This window comes from Phaenicophaeus curvirostris, chromosome 11, assembly GCF_032191515.1.
Source record: "Phaenicophaeus curvirostris isolate KB17595 chromosome 11, BPBGC_Pcur_1.0, whole genome shotgun sequence".
Taxonomy (NCBI): domain Eukaryota; kingdom Metazoa; phylum Chordata; class Aves; order Cuculiformes; family Cuculidae; genus Phaenicophaeus; species Phaenicophaeus curvirostris.
In genome coordinates this window covers 18,174,419-18,192,176 of record NC_091402.1, presented here as the reverse complement: position 1 = coordinate 18,192,176, position 17,758 = coordinate 18,174,419, and the positions used below count along the sequence as shown (strand labels likewise).

Here is a 17,758-nt window from a genome sequence, read left to right as displayed (position 1 = left end):
TGGAAACAAAAGCACTCATTAATACTAGCCACTGGTGCATCAGGGACAGGGAAATTTTTCTCCATCTATAAAGGTGCTTGGGATTGTTTTTAATCTAAATAGACTGTTCAACTTCAGCAAAGTTACTCTGTGCCCCCTTGTTGAATTCTGGCCACTGCCAAACGCTCGGTGCCCTGGGAGCTGCCGAGCAGTGTTTGTGAACAATGCTGTAGTGTAGAGGTTTCAATAGCCGGTGGCTGAGCACCTGGACTGTCCCCCTGGGAGGTGGGGGTGTCTGCAGCCTCCAACAATGTGAGCCTTCATTTGGGGCACAGGGAAAAAGCATTGACTTTTTTTGGAGCAAGAGGTCTTCAGTGAGAAGCCACGAAGCTTGCTGGCTTTGGAAATTAATTTTTCTCTGCTTGAGCAGAGCATATTGCGAGCTGACAGCCTTACCTCCCAGGCAGGCGGCGCTTGGGGGATTTACTGCTAAGGCCCTGGAAGATGGTTTCGACACAGGACACAGCAGCCTCTTGTGTGGAGAGGCTAGAAACTTCCCCCTAGTTTATCACCACGCATGCAAGCTTCAGTCACGGGTTGTAGTAAACTTTCCCATAACCATCCTGGTTTTGATTGAGCTCAAGCACTTTATTCCTCCTCAGCCATATCTGATAAAACAGCCCAAAGATCATAAACATTTGAAGCCAGAGTTTGACAGTAAATTATTTGGGGGCTGAAAGTCTTGCTTTCTTTTATTTTATGTTGCTGGCATTGTATCATTGGCTTAGTATTAGCAGCAGTCATTCAGCTGTGTTAACCAGATGCTGTAATTAAGCAAGCTTTTGTTTCCACAAACTGCTTGGAGTGCTGTTGCCGAGCAGTTCAAACACCCGTCTCCTCCAGGAGATCTCCTGCCCCTCGTCTCTTTTGCTTTCTTGTGGTCTTTTCACTGCTGATTTATGGTGCAGGCAGTGTGACGACTCCAAGCTTTCCCAAGCTTTGCCACACAGGAGGCTGCGTTGGCATGGGCTCCAATGCCCAGCAGAAAGGCTCTTGTTCTTAGAGTTTTCTCTCTAAGCCAGTCTTTTGATGCCAAATTACTTCAATTTTGATCCTGAAGGGCTCTCATGACCCCTTCTCCCATACAGTCATGCAGTGCGAGTGCAGGGGGGAGCTGGGGTGCTGGAGAGGAGACTGCTGGAGGTGCAGAGCCCATGTGAGGATGCTGGAGGAGGGTGTGCTGCCCCTCCCTGTGTGTAGCCTTGTGTGATCTAGTCTTGCACTGAATTACCTGTTCCTTAATAACTGAGGCTACTTGTGTAACATCAAGTATGAGGAAGAGTGTGTCTTACTGTGCTACATCTTTCTAGGATTACAGTCGGAGTTTTTCATTAACACGACCAAGGCTGGTCCAGGTACCCTCTCTGTTACGATTGAAGGGCCATCAAAGGTGAAAATGGACTGCCAGGAAACTCCAGAAGGTTACAAAGTCATGTACACACCTATGGCTCCAGGAAACTATTTAATTGGAGTTAAATATGGTGGACCTAACCACATAGTGGGCAGCCCCTTCAAGGCAAAGGTTACAGGTAAAAAGCTAAACAGTATTTACTCTGTGCCTGAAGTAGTTTGCGTCATTCAGCAAATATGTCCGTACGAGATAGTGAAGTATTCAGGTTTAGATGCCCAAAAACACGAGGGGTGAAACGTTTCTCGCCATCACCTCCAAAACCTAGATTTGGGATCTCAGAAGAGGCTACAGGTTTGTTAGTTGTGGAGCTTGCCAGCGTGACTCAGTGGAGGGCTGTAAAACAGCTTCGTGGGGGAATGTTAAATCTGGATATAGTGGTAAGGTGTTGCATTGGCAGTGGGGAAGTATGACTTATTCACCCACTTCCCCCCAAACAAAGCCTGAAACCTGGTCACCTGTAGTGTAATTGATGCCCCTCTTGAACTCACTGTGGTGCAGTTTCCACCTAACCAAACGTCAGTAATGTCTGTGAGGATTTTAGATGATGTGAGGAAGCTCTATCTCTCTTCAGTGCTGTGTTTATGCACAGACTAGATTTCATTTCTGCTGCTGCCCCTGAGCTACTGAACCCTCTCATGGTGCCTGTGGTGCGGTGGTGTTCTCGGGAGCAGATGCCAGGGACTGCACTCCCCCTGGGCTGGGACACGCTCTGCTTTCAAAATAGGTTATTGCAAAATTGCACCTGCTTTTCTGCCAACTAGTGTCATTTTTGGCATTTGGTGATTGGAGCACAATTAACTCTTCTTAAGCAGCCAGCTTTGCTTAATGAATCCTGAAGTTCCTGTGGTCCTTTAACCACTTGAGAGCTCTGGGATGGGATTGCTGCCAGTCTCACTGGAAGATGTCAGCTTAAAATACGAAGTAGGAAATGGATCCTTTCCCAAATGCATTTTGGATGCAGAATGCATGCTAGTCATTAGGAAGGTTTCAAAACCTCCTTATGAATGCCTTTCAAATGGGATGATTCTGAATGTTGGGCATCTCTTTTTCTAGGACAGCGACTGGTTAGCCCAGGCAGCGCCAATGAAACTTCTTCTATCCTGGTTGAGTCAGTGACAAGGTCATCGACTGAAACTTGCTATAGCACCATTCCCAAATCCGCCTCAGATGCCAGCAAAGTGGTTTCCAGGGGAGCAGGACTCTCAAAGGCTTTTGTGGGTCAGAAAAGCTCCTTCTCTGTGGACTGCAGCAAAGCAGGTATGGATGTAGGAATGAGTGAGGGTGGTTTGCCTGAGCTGTTTTTGCACTAAACCAACTTGCAAAGTTTAATTTCAGAGCTTGAGCTCCTGGTTCTAAGGAAAATCTCCAAATGCTACATGGTGTTCACCAAATCAATCCTGATATAGAGGCTGTAAGGATGCCAGTTTCTCTCCCAAGGGGATTTGTCTCAGCCAGTGCACCTGAAAGAAACCGCAGGGTTATGGCATGAGAACAAACAGGTTGCTGAGCTTAAGCAACTCTCATAATGCATCGTAGCATGCAATGCAAGGTGTTCCCGTAAGCCCTGAGTGCTGATCACCATCATCTGGGAACTTTGTGGTGGGCGGGTTACAGGCCAGCTGCGTTCACTGGTCTCTGCAATTAACTTCTTAATGAAGTGCTTAAAAGGCAGTGCCTGCATGCTTTCATGAGCCCTGTTGATGTCTCCTGCGCTCATTAGATAGTGGTAGCCTCTCAGGTCTGGCAAAGTGCACAAATAAACCTTAGCCTGGAAGGCTGAAAGGTATTTTTAAAAACAAAATTCCCTTTTATACCAAATCAGCGTGGCCATACCTCAGACTACCACTCTGTGAATTAAAATAACAAAATCCTTGTTATGGAGCCAGTACTATGCTACAACTGTGCTTATTTGTTTAAGTTTAGGAATGCTAACAGTCTGTTACTTTGCTGTAGGTTCAAATATGTTGTTAGTTGGAGTCCATGGACCTACAATACCATGTGAAGAGGTGTCCATCAAGCATCTGGGCAGCCATCAGTACAACGTAACGTATGTCGTCAAGGAAAGGGGTGACTATACTCTGGCAGTGATGTGGGGTGACGAGCACATCCCTGGGAGTCCGTTCCATGTCACCGTTCCTTAAACTTGCCCAGCCTCAGAGTTGATCTTTGTGTTTGCAATTCAGATGTAAAGTTATACTGGGTGCAGTCCTGTTGCAAAATGCAGTATCTAGATACACACGGCTCACATTTCAATACAGTCAGAAGTAAACTCTGTAACTTTATTTTGTACAAGCATTTCACTTCTATCCTACTTACCAACCTAATGTCGATCTATTTAATATCCTCCTCAAATTGTACCTTTGCAGTACCGTCCGGGTCACTGTTAATTAACGTTTGGAGAATCATGTGGATAACTAGACACTAATTTCCCTTGCGGATGTTAAAGACTTTAGATGTTAATTGAAAACTGGAATTTGTCTTTGTAATTGGGTATCTTAACTACTGATTTTATTTGACTGGAGACTTTATGTTTTAGTTGTGGAATATGACTTGGGCTGTCCCCAGTTCAAATTCTTTTCTGTAAAGAAGTGAGGTAAAACTGGTACTATAATAGGTGCCTTTGCATACTTGATCAATTTTAACGCTTAACATTATAAAAAGCTACTAAAAGTGGCTTTACCACTCAAATTTAAAATGTTTCTGAAAATGCTTTGCTAATGGTTTACATTTAGGAAAAGTTTATCTTTTATAGCCAACCAAAAGCAGACTGAAAATGACTTCCTGGAAGCTTTCAGCCTTTCTATCCTAACGCTTTGTAAATCTAGACAGGTAGCTTTTTGGCCATGATGCTAGTGATGCGGTTTTTAATTTGCTTGGGATTCTGGTGAGATTTTGAAACTTTACAGATAACTTCCCATGCTCTTTTTGATTTTTATTTTAACAACCCCTGGTTTGGCTGGGTTAAATAAAGTCCCTGAACTTGCCGAGCCAGGTGTAGCTCTTACCCGTGTGACCAAAACTGATGCAGGTGAAAGCCAAGCAGTGTGTTGGGATGATGGATCAGTGGTTTCCCAGGAGGCTGCAGGCCAGGTGAGGAGTTGAGATATTGTAAAGAAGCCAACCTGGGGATGGGACCCCACATCTGTAGTTGAGTATGGGGTGTAGGAGGAAGGGCAGGTGTGTGAATTTACCAATAATAGCAATACCAATCAACAAACTGCTCTTTGGTGCAAGTTGTTATTTTATATCTTGGTCCAAGGACATGCCTGAAGCACACCCATCTCTCCTGAAATCCCCTTCACGCTGCAAAAGGCATTTCTTCTGAGGGTCAGGGAGTGAATAAACTTCTATTAACTGCTCTATTTGTCCTGGATTACTCCATGCTACTTCCCAAGTGCATATCTGAATTGCTGTCAGCTGCTGGGACTTTAGTAAACTCTGCAAATGAGCTTTAACTCTGTGATTAGAAGAAGGTAGGATTTGTTGAAGATTTGTTGAAACATCACTGTCTGTCCCTAGGGAGAAATTCACACTTACGGTTCTGTAGTTACGTGTGGATGCACTACCCTCCAGCACAGTCATTGGGGAAATAAAGAAGGTTGGGGTTTTTTATACTGTGCTTTTTTTGTGCCTTAATGTGAAATGCTCACTACATTGTAAACTAGGAAGTAAAAACAAAATAAACTGGAATAAAATGCAGGATTGTAAAATTGTATCTTATAACTTATTAAATAGAAATGTTTGCTTCATTAAAATGTGCATGTTCAACAATATTGGATTCTTTTCATATGTAGTCAGTGAAGTTAAAATTTAAAACTCCAGCATGCAGCACCATCAGGCAGACTGAATAACCCCCGGACCGTGAGCTGCGCAGGTAGGTATGAAGAACCTGGGCATAGCCTCAGTGCCATTCATTCTTTTTCCTCTTTTTTTTCCCTAAAATAAAACATCAAAAATTTGAGCCATGACACAACATACTGGGCAGCAGAGCTGGGGAGTAGCGTGTCCCTGGTGAGGTGATAGGTCTGATCCTGATGCGCTGCCAGCGGCACCCGCCGGCTTCTCCAGCTCCTGGGAGTTGTTTGCAGAGGGTGGTTCCCAGTGTGGCACCACACCTGGGGCCAGCCAGCTCCAGCTCTGAGGAGCAGCCATGGAAACCAGCAGATGTTTTTCCAAACACGGCTCCTGCTGGAAGCACCACTGAAACCTGAGATGCAGCAGATGCCAAGGACTTTCCTGCCCCAGGTTTATCAGATTATTTCCTTTTTATAGGTAACTGTATTTCGTAAGCTTTGTGCTACAGGAGCATGAACCTCCTATTTAATATTTTGAAACAAAACAACCTGGATACAGCTGTTGGGTTGAGTAAACCTGAGCGACTCGTGCCTGTGTAACTCCTATTGCCCAGTAAAACTGCTCTTGCCTGTTACCACTTGGCTGCTTTGGTCTAATCACACTACCTGAAATTAATGGGAGTTGTCAGTGAAGGTGGTGGACCCTTGTTATTGTTGAGGGTTACCTCCAGCAAAAGCTGTGCTTGACTTCAAGTGAGCAATTCTGCCCTGCCTGAGCACCAAGAGCCGTGGGGTGGCCACAAAAATTAACTTGCTAAGGACAGCAAGTGCCTGGTGGTGTTAAGAGTGCATGTACCTTTCAACATCATTTAAAAAATAACTTTTCCCTGTGTTAAATAACTTAAGGGATCGTGCTATCCCCATCTTGCCATGAGGTACAACATCTTCATGGCTCCATCTAAGCTTTAGAGGAAGCAGCAGGACAGGCTGAAGCAGTTTCTATTTCACAGCCTGCAGTAATTGTTAATATTCAGCAGGTCCCTCTTGCAGAAGGTTATCAAAACAGCCAGGCTGCCAGCTCTGGCTCATGTGGGGCTGTTTCCCTGGGGCCTCTTGGGAAAATGATTTTTAAATGGCTTTTCAGTATTTCTTAGACTTTCAGAGTTAATTTTCATAGCTGTGAATTTATATTGCACACTTAGGAAAAAAAAACCTTGTCGCCGAGTCAGACTGGATTTATAGCTCGTGCAACTACTAATTTGACTGGGATTTAAAGCACATTCTTGCTATAACATGAAAGAAAAGCTAATATATGTGATTTTTTTATAAAAAAACAAAACCAAAAACAACAAACAAACCAATAAAATACGATTTGGCAGGACCCAAAGCTTCGTTTGATAGCTCTTTCCTGTGATGAACTGCATTTCTGCAGGACCTTGGTACTGCAAGTATTTACATCCATGCATGGCTGGAAGCCTGTAAATCCTTTGAGCCCAGGAGAGGAGCTGGCCCTGCTGGGAAGGTATTTCTTTCTGCTAGGGTTTTGGAGGGGGGAAAAGGGTGGGATTTTGTGTTTGGCTTGGCTGGAAAGGGCTGGGCTTAGACCTGCTCCCAGCTGAGACACGCAGAAAGGGGTCACATCACAAAGAGTATCATTCGCAGAGCTTTTCAGGGAAGGTTTCTGGTTCCTTGGCTAATATGGAAATTATGTCCTATAAACCTGTCTCCCAACTAACAGAAAATACTCTGCAAACACTGACAGCTGAGGCACTGTATTTAAAATGGCACATGAAGTATTTGACCTTTTTTTTTTTCACTGGCTGCAGAACCAGACTGCATCAAAAGTCTGTTCATAGTTTTATACCAGGTGATAGCAGAGAGGTGGCGTCGCTTAACCCATGGCAGGAGGAACGAGGGCTAAATCCAGCCCTAAGGCTTGCGGAAAGAGCTCCTGATCCAAATTGCAGTTTCTCCCACTGGAGCGAGGGGTTGGTGGACTCTGCCACAGGTGGGTATAGTGGGTACCATGGTGCTGGTGCTGAGTGGGTCTCACATGGCTCTGAAAACCAGGTGCAAAACACAAAACGGTAGAAGCTGAATCACTGAAAGAGAATCCTGAGGGGCTGGGCAGGCTGTGCTTGCTGCTGGACTAAACCGTGGTGCAGGTACGGCAGGGGACAGTGAGGAGCCCCCTGGGTGGATGTGCCCTGCAGCCTGCCAGCACCTGGTCCTGGGAGCCGCTGTAGAGTTGTGTAAAGGTCAGCACAGCGTGTTTCCTAGTTAAATAACTGTGGGCAATGAAAAAACAAGCCTGGAGCCAGAAAAGGTGCTACCTTTTTGCTGCAAACTCATTAACAGGCACAGTGAGACTTTGGGGCCAGCTCTCAACAGTGAATAGAAAAGGTGTCTATAGGGGAACATAGATTCATAGAATTACTAGGTTGGAAAAGACCTTTGAGAATCATAGAATCATAGAATAACCAGGTTGGAAGAGACCCACCGGATCATCGAGTCCAACCATTGCTACCAAACACTAAACCATGTCCCTTAGCACCTCGTCCAGCCGTGCCTTAAACCCCTCCAGGGAAGCTGACTCAACCACCTCCCTGGGCAGCCTGTTCCAGTGCCCAATGACCCTTTCTGTGAAGAATTTTTTCCTAATGTCCAGCCTAAACCTCCCCTGGCAGAGCTTGAGGCCATTCCCTCTCGTCCTGCCTCCTGTCACTTGGGAGAAGAGGCCAGCTCCCTCCTCTCCACAACCTCCTTTCAGGTAGTTGTAGAGAGCAATGAGGTCTCCCCTCAGCCTCCTCTTCTCCAGGCTAAACACCCCCAGCTCTCTCAGCCGCTCCTAGTAAGATCTGCTCTCCAGCCCCTTCACCAGCTTTGTTGCTCTTCTCAGAGCAATCTTGAGATTGTCAAGTCCAACCATCCCCGTCCATTACTGAACCATCCCTGAGCACCTCAGCGACACCTCCAGGGATGGGAACTCCACCACCTCCCTGAGCAGCCGTGCCAGGGCATCAGAGCCCTTTCAGTGAAGAAATTTTTCCTAATATCCAATCTGACCCCGCTGTGGTGCAGCTTGAGGCCGTTCCCTCTCGTCCCATCGCTGTCGTTTGGGAGAAGAGCCCAGCACCCCCCTCACCACAACCTCCTTTCAGGCAGTTGTAGGCAGTGATGAGGTCTCCCCTCAGCCTCCATTTCTCCAGGCTGAATCCTCCTTTTATCCCGAAACTGAGCCCAGGATTTGCGATGCGGCCCCACCAGCACTGAGTACAGGGAGATGACCCCTTCCCCGCTCCTGCTGGCCCCTGATCCGAGCCGATCCGAGCCAGGACGCTCTTGTCCCTTTTGTCCCCCTGGGCCGCTGCTGCCTCCTGTTCAGCCCCCCTCGAACAGCCCCGGACCCGCAGGGCCCCGCGCCGCCGCCAGGGGGAGCCCGAGCAGCGCGGAAACCTTAAAGCTCAGCCAGTGGCACCCCCCGCCCTGAGCGGGGACACCTCCCGCTGGGTCAGGCTGCCCCAGGCACATCCAGCCTGACCCTGGGCACCCCCAGGGATGGGGCAGCCACAGCTTCTCTGGGCAGCCTGGGCCAGCGCCTAACCACCCTCATGGTGAAGAAATTCCACCTTATGTCCAGTCTAAGTCTGCCCCTCTCCAGTTTACATCTATTGCTCCTCGTCCTATCACTCCAAACCTTTGTGAACAGTCCCTCCCCAGCTTTCCTGTGGCCCCTTCAGGCACTGGAAGGTCACTCTAAGGTCTCCTCAGAGCCTTCTCTTCTCCAGGCTGAACACCCCCAACTCTCTCAGCCTGGCCTCTCACGGGAGGTTCTCCAGCCCTCAGATCATCCTTGTAGCCTCCTCCAGACCCATTCCAACAGCTCCATCTCCTTCTTACATTGAGGATTCCAGAACTGGACACAACACTCCAGGTGAGGTCTCACAAGAGAGGAACAAAGGGCCAGAATCCCCTCCCTCGCCCCGCTGGCCTCGCTTCTTCTGACGCAGCCCAGGGCACGGTTGGTTCCTGGGCTGTGAGTGCACTTTGCCGCCTCATGTCGAGCTTCTCATCCACCAGCAGCACCCCAAGTCCTTCTCTGCAGGGCAGCTCTCTTTTAATGGACTGAGAGCAGCCTTGAGGAGAAGGACTTTGGGTCTTGAGGGAGGAGAAGCGCAACTTGAGCTGGCCAAGTGCACTTGCAGCCCAGAAACCAACCGCACCCTGGGCTGAACCCAGTGGTGAGAACAGCAGGTGCTCTCTGGCCACATCTCTCGTCTTTAGGTGCTGGGTAAAGGATTATATGTGATGTCAGAAGTAAGGACAAAGATTTTTCAGTGAAACTTAGTTATATTTACATTTTTTTTCATGATTGAATATATCTGTTATTGCTTTCCCTTTGTGCACTGTTTCTTTCTGGAAGCCAAAAGAGTGCAGGGACTTCTCCAGGACTAAGATGCGAGGTCAGAGACTCAGACTGATTTCAGTCTTCACGTGGACCATCGCCAGACAGTGGCATTTTTATAAAAATACTAATGCAAATATTTGTTCTAAATAAGACCCTTTCTGTCCTTCTGCCTTGGCTGGATTATAACTGAGGGAGCTTATGAAATGCTGCATCATTTCAAGATTAATTGTGGTTGAATTGGGGGGGGGTGTCTGCCCTGCATGCCCTTCCCTTGGGATAATCTCCTGATTTAGTTTCTTTCCTCAAATTCTTTCTGTCCAGAGACTTAGTTTTGCAAAGGTCAAGATGTTTTCCTCTCCTAAAAGCATCTCTCATTTGCTGCTCCTCTGCTGGATCAGCAGACAAACTGGGATGAAGAGAGATAAATGTTTCCTTCCACTAGCAGTTGGATTATTTCTCCTTTTTCGATGCCATCTGTGTGCCAGGGTTTGGTTTGCACTAAATACAAGCTGTGGGCTGAGCTGAGAAAACAGATTGCTGCACTGCTATGTTAAATAATCGTCATTGATGTCTGGTTCATCAGAGAACTTCAGGCTGCCATGAAGGGATTTGGAGGGAGAGGTGCAGCTCGCTTTCATGTCAGGATACTGAAATCAGTTTGTAATTTAAGTTTTGCTCATGCTCTCTGCTGGCAGCGCTGTCACTTGAGATTCACAGGATGTCTTACCTGCAGTTTGTAGCAGGGGTGGGAACCACCAATGCCCTGTTCCTGCTGCTCCTTGGCTGGGTTAGTGCAACAAAGGGGCTCTCAATGCCTGTCCCTCTGTCTTTTCTTTCTGTTTTTCCCCAAACCCATGATGCCGTGAGCTGTTTCAAACTCAGACTGAGCAAATACTTTAAATTTAGCAACATTTTATGTTGCAAATCACCAGGCACAGACCTATGTCCCACCACTTGCTGCTCTGAAGCATCCACACACATATGTGATGCAGGAAGGTCCTTTTAATCCCTCTGCCCCTGCAGAGGAATGGCAGAGCCCAGAGACCACATGAACACATGGATCTCTGCCCTTCAGCCATGAAAAATAAAGCACACAAAAGTATTTTATCCTTGCAATAGCTCTTTACCTCTGGGATGAGTACATAAGTCTAGCGTGCTGTTTCTAGCTGATTTAGTTTTGCAAACAATAAGGAAAATAACCTGAAGGTTTAATTCACCTTCTTAACCAAAAAATGAGGGTTGCCCCCCCTAAATATCGCACTTGCGATGAGTGTATCAACACTGGTCTTCTACAAGATCTGTTCGCACCTGTGTATTTCCTGGCCACAGGAGAGGACTTGGCACACTCACGAGCTTGAGCGATGGCTCTTCCGTGTTCTCCTCTTCTTTGAAAACTGTGATTTCAGCCAGCTGAAGAAGCCAACTTTTGCTTTTAACTCAAACTCTACAGGGAAGTGGTCGCTCACCCCCAGAGCCTGCAAGACAAAGGCACAGGAGGGTTAGGAAGCGGCCACCCATGCTTTTTGCAAACCCCGCCCCAGGGGGGTTCACATGATGGCAGGGAGGTGGAGGTGCAGTGGTGGATGTGGGGAGGTACAATGCGTGCATTATATCACTTCGGGAGGATGCAACAATTTCATGGCCAAGGCCACGTTCAAAACTGCCTGCGTACTGTTGGCTTTGCACTCCTGTGTTAGCCCTTGACTCCCCGATGCAGAGGCTGTGCTGTGCCTACCTGCTCCTCAGTCATCTGAAAGTCCATCTGGAAATCAAAGATGTTGACAGAGTCTGGCACAACGGCATCAACGAGCTTCTGCCCTCTGACCACGATCCTGCAAAGCCCGAGGGAATGGCATTCTGTTAGAAAGTGCCTGATTAGCCGTGCTGCGCCAAGCTGGTGGCCAGAGAGGTGCCCTTGATGGAATCACAGCTATATATAGTTTATCCTTTTCCATGGGCTGCCTACCTAGGGATGCCAGCATGTGCTTTCTGCTGAGTTTGGCTGATTGCTTTCCTTGGGGAGCAGGACACCTACATCCCTGGTGTGTGTTGGCCTTGGAAGACAACATTGAATGTCTTCTATCTAAACCTACCCCAACAGAGTTTAAAGTTCAAAGCAAACTTCAAAGCCATAACTTGGATACAAAAATCAGAGGACACCAATGACTAGAGTCTCTGCGAAGCCCTGCTATGATCCAGAAGCTCATTCTACAAGAGGTTTAAGTCTTGACTTACACTGAGCTCTAATAAACTGATATATTTATTGTCCCTGCTGAGGGAGCTGCAGGTAGCAGCAGGATTCGCCACATGCCTGGGGAAGGAGAGGTGTCCCACCTCCCGAGCAGAACCAGATTTTGCACTTGTCAATCCAATTTATGAATTCAAGAGCACAAGCTATGGTGCAAAGAAAGCCGGCACAGAAGCAGCAGTAGCTTCCACCTGGGTGCCTGCAGGGCTCCCTGCAGATGAGAAGTGCTGCATAATTGCCTGTCATTTATCTCCACCTAAGTCACACAAACTGCTGGTTCTTGCATGAAATCTTGCACTTTCTGCAAAGCTGCTTGCCAACAAGCCCACAGACTATTTCATGCTCCTGACTAGAAGTATTCAGATCTCATTTCTCCTAGACACTGTTACATCTTTGAAGGCATCATACACATTTGCTTTATCTGCCAGTCACTGGCAGCTTTCTATATTTTTTTTTTCTCAGAAAACCTTAAACAGGGAAAATTTTGGCAGTGAACCCTTTACCTGTCATATGGGCAGCTTGTGCTCGTCTTCACTGTTGTGTCGTTTTTGTCACCAATTAGCCAGACGAATTCAGAGTCAGTCCTCAGACGGATGTTCTTCCACTGTTTTTGGGGAACATAGCTACATCCAGCATTAAAGTCCCCCATGAAGATGAAGTTCTGGAATGTAGAAGGATTTTCAAAAGTAATCACGAGGACAGCTCTTCAAAAGAAGATCAGAAAAGACTTTTAGGGTCAACAGATGTTCCCAATAGCTCGTACAGCTTAGATTGCAAGAGCTCATTGAGTGCAGTGGGGCTTCTCCTTGGCGCACCACCAAGGCATGATGATAAAACAGCAGTTTTATCAGGAGATCAAGTTTACAGATTCAAATGTGGAGAACTCGATGAAAATACATCAAAGAGATATTAAAAATCTGGGGCTTGTTATCATTGGTTTTAAGATTATCAGGCTGTGAATAGTGAACAGCCTGCCAGGTGACTCAGTACCAAAGCTGCTGTTAGTAATGTAGATCTGTCAACTAACCTCAGTTTTCCAGCGCTGTTTTACATCTAAATACACATCATAGAGCTCATCAATCTCCCGAACTGCTGTCTCTGGTTTTGTGTGTAGAGGGATTATAGCAAACTCCTTGACAGCTTAAAACAAGGCAAAAGAACAGGAGAAAAATGTAGCAGTTAAACACACACTGAATCACAAAGAAACAGAGATTGACTTGGAAGCAAGAATGTGTTTTCTTAAGAAGAAACAGCTTCTGTTCTGGCTGTGGATTGGAGATATTTGCTGTGTAATTGCACAGTTCTCCCCACCAGCTGAGGCTGAGCTGCGATGCAGTGAGGTGCTGTGTCAGGGCAAGGCAAACCCTGCTCTGACACCCATGGCAGTATCTGCTCCTGGGGTTGTGCCAGCAGCGTGGAGTGAATCCACCAAACCAGCAACCACGGCGAGGGCAGAGGCTTTCCTGGGGCTGTGGTGCACAGCAAGCTGTGGGTAATGCCAGAGGCAGTAGTCCCAAAGGCAGATGCTGCCTTTGTAAGGAAATGCAGAATGAAATCAGGATGCAGCCCCTTTCACCTGTCCCCGCCACGTGCTTGGGTCCAGCTGGCACTGTCTTGCTCTGTGAGATTCACCAGTGCGAAAACAATTTGTTTCAGAAACATCTTACCAGTTTTTGGAGACTTGAACCAGATGGCGAAGGGCTCTCTGGAGAAGGCATCCTCGTCCCCAGGCTGGTTGTCAGGGTACTGGTAGGTTTGCTTCACTGATACCAGATGTTGCCTGCAGCAGAATAAACAGGGTAGGTGTTGTCATGCTCGTGGCTTGCAGGGATGTGTCTAACACTCAATCTATGCACTGACCTGGGCCTTGGGCCATGGTCCAAGGATGGATATAGACAGGCTGGTGGCTGCACCTGGATTGATCCCAACACCCTGGCACAGCCCATCCTGCCTGCACCTCTCCAGCTCCCTCAGAAGAAAGTGGTCACCAGCATGTCTGCTGCAGGGCAGTGACACAGGAGGGCAGAGTAAGTGACTGGCTTGCTGATGATAGGAGCTCGCTCACCTGTAGATGAAGATGTACTGCTCCTTGTAGCTCTTCCTCCCCAGCCTCTCGCTGGCCACGCAGGTATATTGCTCCTCTGGCCTCTTCAGCTGACTAGAAAGAAAGTGGTTTTCCTGAATTTATTTCTACATTCACAAAGGGCCGAGGAGGAGACAGTTTTGCCCATGGCCACCTTACCTTGCGAGCTTCTCCACCAGGAGAGGACAAACCCGGTTCTTGTTCTCCTTTATTTCCATCAGTAATGCAATGTCACAGCGAGAAATAATCTGAAAGAAGAAGGAACAGAAGCAAATTTGCATGTGCTGAGTTTTGGAGAACTTGAAAGAGCTTGGAAAGAAGTGATTTCCTGGGGCAGAGGAAGTCCTTTGTGGAAGAAGCAGCACCCAGCCTGGTATCATGGGAGAGGGGCAGCGGCTGGAACAAAGCCCTTCTGCTTTCAGAACTGCCTCACAGTTGGGAGAGGGAACTCGAGAGCACAGCAAGTTTGGGTTTGTTGAAAAACTTCTGTGCTTGTCCCTGAGGAAGAAGTGTGAAAGGGAAGGGGCAGCAAGAGCCGCTGCTGCGAGGCCCCTCTGCCTCCTCTGCTGCAAGGGTGCTGCCCCAGGTCCCCCATCCTCACTCCGTTAAGCTTTTCTCTCCTTCCTGCCCCTTCCCATGTAGGTTTTCTTCTCTGCTTTGGACCAGTACTGCACACAAGCTTCCCAACTCACTGGATGCTCAGATGGATGTGGCAGCAGGATTTGGGGAGGCATCGAGGAGACCCTATTGGCATCTGTCACCAATCTGCTGCAAGGATTCCTATCCTTTTCCTGGTGTACATGTCCCTAAGGCCCTATCGCTATACCATGCCTTCCAAAAGCTTCCTGTGCTCTCAGCATTTGCCTGATCCAGTCATCTGTTGCAGACCCCTCTGAAATAGCCTGTAAAGCCCAAAGTGACCCCCAATCTGAAAAGAAAGTCTTGGCACCCGTGGGCTGTGGCACTAGAGAGGAACCACAGGGGGCTGGGGAGAGGCTGCCACAGCCTGGCTCATAGGATTCCCGGTGGGAAAGCCGGGCTCACCCTACAGCCTGGCACGCTCAGGGGGTTCTTCTGCCCCTGGTTTTCTTGGTCTTCAAACTTTGTGGCTGATATTCATGGGGGAAAATGCACCCTTTTGCCCCTGAAATTTGTAGCTATCAACATATTGCTCATAATTCAGGATGTAGCGCACACAGTGCCGACAGTGACATAGGATAAAAGGTGCAGAAGTACAAAACCCAGGCAAACCCCTCTTCTCCAGCTGTTTGCGATGAAAGGATTTATAGTGGCATTCCTCCTTGCTGCCATTCAGCATGTACAGCTATCCTGCTAACATCGAGCACCGTGTCCTCTGCAACTGTGGTGTCTCGGAGGGCAATTGTAAAAACTATGAGTCTAAAATATGGTTCTTTTAAAAAGCTGAGTTACCTTCAGCTGCTGCAGAGGAAGCCTGATGGTGAGGGTTTGTCCCCATAAATTAACAATCAGGCTTTTCAGTTTTGTACTGCACTCTAATATGATACATTCTGCTGTCCTGAGAATACATTTAATTAGACAAGAATATTTCAGAATAATTAGCGCATAAGCAAGGTAAATAATGTATCACCACACAAAGCTCTACGGGCTAGAAGTAAAAATTACTTTTACTGTGCACAGAGGTTTTCCTCTTTTCCTAACTCCATTTCCAAAGGAAACAGCAAATGTTGTTTCTGTTATTTTCCCGTGCAGGTTAAAATAACAGCAAGAATCCTACTCAGCCACAGGCTGACTTTTACATTAAAAGTATAAAATTATTTAAATTATTCATTCTTCTTTTTTTTTTCTACTTGAAATTTGACTGTGAAAAGGTAAATAAAGTGCAAGATTATGCAACTAAGAAATCCTTGGAAAGCTTGGTGTCTGTCTCATCCAGGCAAATGAACGTACCTTTACCACAGCATCGACGACTTCAGGTCTGGCTATTTTAGTTTCTCCAAAAGACCTCACATTGAAGGAGCAGATTTTTAGGCTCAGGGATGAGTTGAAATTGAAGAGTGAAAGCAAGATGAAGAGCAACATCTTCAGGGACTTGAACAAAATGAGTTGCTGTGAGTGTGGCTATAAATATATATATGTGTGTGTTTATGCATCCGTCCCTCTGCGGCCAGCAGGGAGGTCAGACTGAGCAGTCAGCTGTGTCAATCACAAACACGAACAGGAATCACTGTTTCCTCCTTTCCCTCACTTCCATCTCCCAGCACAAAGCAGCATGGAGACTTTGAACTTCTGCCTTGGGGGAAAACTCTCACTTCCAAGCCAGCCCCTCCACCCCCATCCTGGAGAAGCAACAGCTACTTAAGCAGGGCTTGAGCCGGGGTTGTCTAGCCTGGAGAAGAGGAGGCTGAGGGGAGACCTCATTGCTCTCTACAACTAACTGAAAGGAGGTTGTGGAGAGGAGGGAGCTGGGCTCTTCTCCCAAGTGACAGGGGACAGGACGAGAGGGAACGGCCTCAAGCTCCACCAGGGGAGGGTCAGGCTGGACATTAGGAAAAAATTCTTCACAGAAAGGGTCATTGGGCACTGGAACAGGCTGCCCAGGGAGGTGGCTGAGTCACTTTCCTTGGAGGTGTTTAAAAGATGGGTGGACGAGGTGCTGAGGGGCATGGTTTAGTAATTGATAGGAATGGTTGGACTTGATGATCCTGGAGGTCTTTTCCAACCTGGTAATTCTATGATTCTATGATTCCTCCAGATCCCAGCATCCTCCCCACAGAGAGGCACTGGCTGTGGGATGCCTGCATACCTGGGTACCAGTCAGGACCACCCAGAGCAGTGCTGGGACAGGGCCAAGTTCCTACAGGGTCAGAGTCGTCAAAACCCAGAGCTCCCCCACAAAACCAGGCTCACTTTGGCTGCACTTGTGTCAAAAAGCAAATGTTTATTGTGGTGGCTATTGGATCCTTAATCCTGAACTGAAGGGGCCCGCCGTGTTTGTGTCCAGAATTGCTTGCTTATCAGCCTCCCCTTTCCTCTCCATCCCAGGCGTTATCAGCAGGACAGGCAGAGCCACTCTCCCCAGGGACAGGTAGCAGCAAGGTGACCCATTGGGGTGGACGCAGGGAGTTCATACTCCATTCTGCACTGCTTTATCTCTCTGTTTACTGCATTTTCTATGCATGTACTCTTTGCTTCTTATCAGGACATAAAGCTCGCTCGATATGGGTTTGTGAGCCCTGCCAGTTCAGGGCTGTCCTGATCTTGCAAAAGAGCGTGAAACCAACGTGGGTTGGGTTTTTGCTCCTACTCTGAGTGATGCTGGGTGAGGGATACCACCTGCAGCCGAGCAGCACCTGCGGGCTGTTCCCTAATAAAGCCCCTCCTCAGCTTCCTCTGCTTCCCAGGGGAGAAGAGGCAGGTGGTGAGGCTGCAGGCAATGCCACAGCCAGCTTGGGCAAGAGCTCAGAGGATTGGGTATGTGCTGCCAGGCCCTGCTCGCTCCTCCTGATGGTCCTTCGGCCAAGCTTTGCTGACACCCTATGTTGGATGTGTAGTGGGTTCAGCTGGTGTGTTGCTATCTCTCGAGCTACCATTCAGCCCTTCATCATCTTCCAAGTCCCAAGAAGGTGCCAAGGGATGGTTGGGGTGGGATGCATCACCTTGTTGTGTGTTTGTTTAGGGTCCTCATGGGACAGTGAGGCTATAAGGGACTAGCAGCAAGATGGGAGTTCCTCCTCTCCCCCCATGCACAGCTGCTTCCTTTCAGCCAGAGGGCTGCCTCATGGAGCACCCGTGG

General features: G+C 47.7%; 3 protein-coding genes across 10 annotated transcripts in view; 1 reads left to right on the top strand and 2 right to left on the bottom strand.

The window, feature by feature from the left end:
- FLNB (filamin B) overlaps window positions 1-5,223 on the top strand; it is a 72,741-nt gene extending 67,518 nt beyond the window's left edge. For 4 of the 5 annotated variants that reach the window (XM_069866152.1, XM_069866155.1, XM_069866154.1 and 1 more), the window contains 3 exons: window positions 1,350-1,568; window positions 2,504-2,707; window positions 3,404-5,223. In XM_069866152.1, the coding sequence (XP_069722253.1) occupies window positions 1,350-1,568; window positions 2,504-2,707; window positions 3,404-3,591 (611 nt within the window). In that variant the 3' untranslated portion in view covers window positions 3,592-5,223. The remainder of the gene's footprint in view (window positions 1-1,349; window positions 1,569-2,503; window positions 2,708-3,403) is intronic. The other variant, XM_069866156.1, reaches the window with a different exon arrangement.
- The window catches only part of DENND6A (DENN domain containing 6A), a 222,241-nt gene extending 213,576 nt beyond the window's left edge, over window positions 1-8,665 (bottom strand). For all 3 annotated transcript variants that reach the window (XM_069866220.1, XM_069866221.1, XM_069866222.1), the window contains exon 1: window positions 8,658-8,665. The gene's annotated coding sequence lies outside the window, so the exon portion shown is untranslated. The remainder of the gene's footprint in view (window positions 1-8,657) is intronic.
- DNASE1L3 (deoxyribonuclease 1L3) lies at window positions 2,703-16,159 on the bottom strand. Of its 2 annotated transcripts, XM_069866233.1 has the most exons (9): window positions 15,913-16,159; window positions 14,143-14,231; window positions 13,966-14,058; window positions 13,568-13,680; window positions 12,928-13,040; window positions 12,404-12,561; window positions 11,388-11,484; window positions 10,961-11,127; window positions 2,703-2,910 (listed from the first exon to the last, which is right to left on the bottom strand). In XM_069866233.1, the coding sequence occupies exons 1-8, from the start codon at window positions 16,042-16,044 to the stop codon at window positions 10,999-11,001; spliced, it is 924 nt and encodes a 307-aa protein (XP_069722334.1). In that variant the 5' UTR covers window positions 16,045-16,159; the 3' UTR covers window positions 2,703-2,910; window positions 10,961-10,998. The 2 variants fall into 2 exon arrangements, with proteins under 2 accessions (XP_069722334.1, XP_069722333.1); XM_069866232.1 differs by lacking the exon at window positions 2,703-2,910 and having other exon boundaries at window positions 10,637-11,127.
- Between the last annotated feature and the right edge of the window lie 1,599 nt (window positions 16,160-17,758).

Excerpts from the sequence above, each read along its gene's own strand:
- DNASE1L3 (XM_069866233.1), bottom strand. The coding sequence starts at position 16,044 with ATGTTGCTCTTCATCTTGCTTTCACTCTTCAATTTCAACTCATCCCTG. Across the intron at positions 13,681-13,965 it reads CAGTACATCTTCATCTACAG|GCAACATCTGGTATCAGTGA; the intron begins GTGAGCGAGCTC and ends ATTCTGCTGCAG. Across the intron at positions 12,562-12,927 it reads AACAGCGCTGGAAAACTGAG|AACTTCATCTTCATGGGGGA; the intron begins GTTAGTTGACAG and ends TCTACATTCCAG.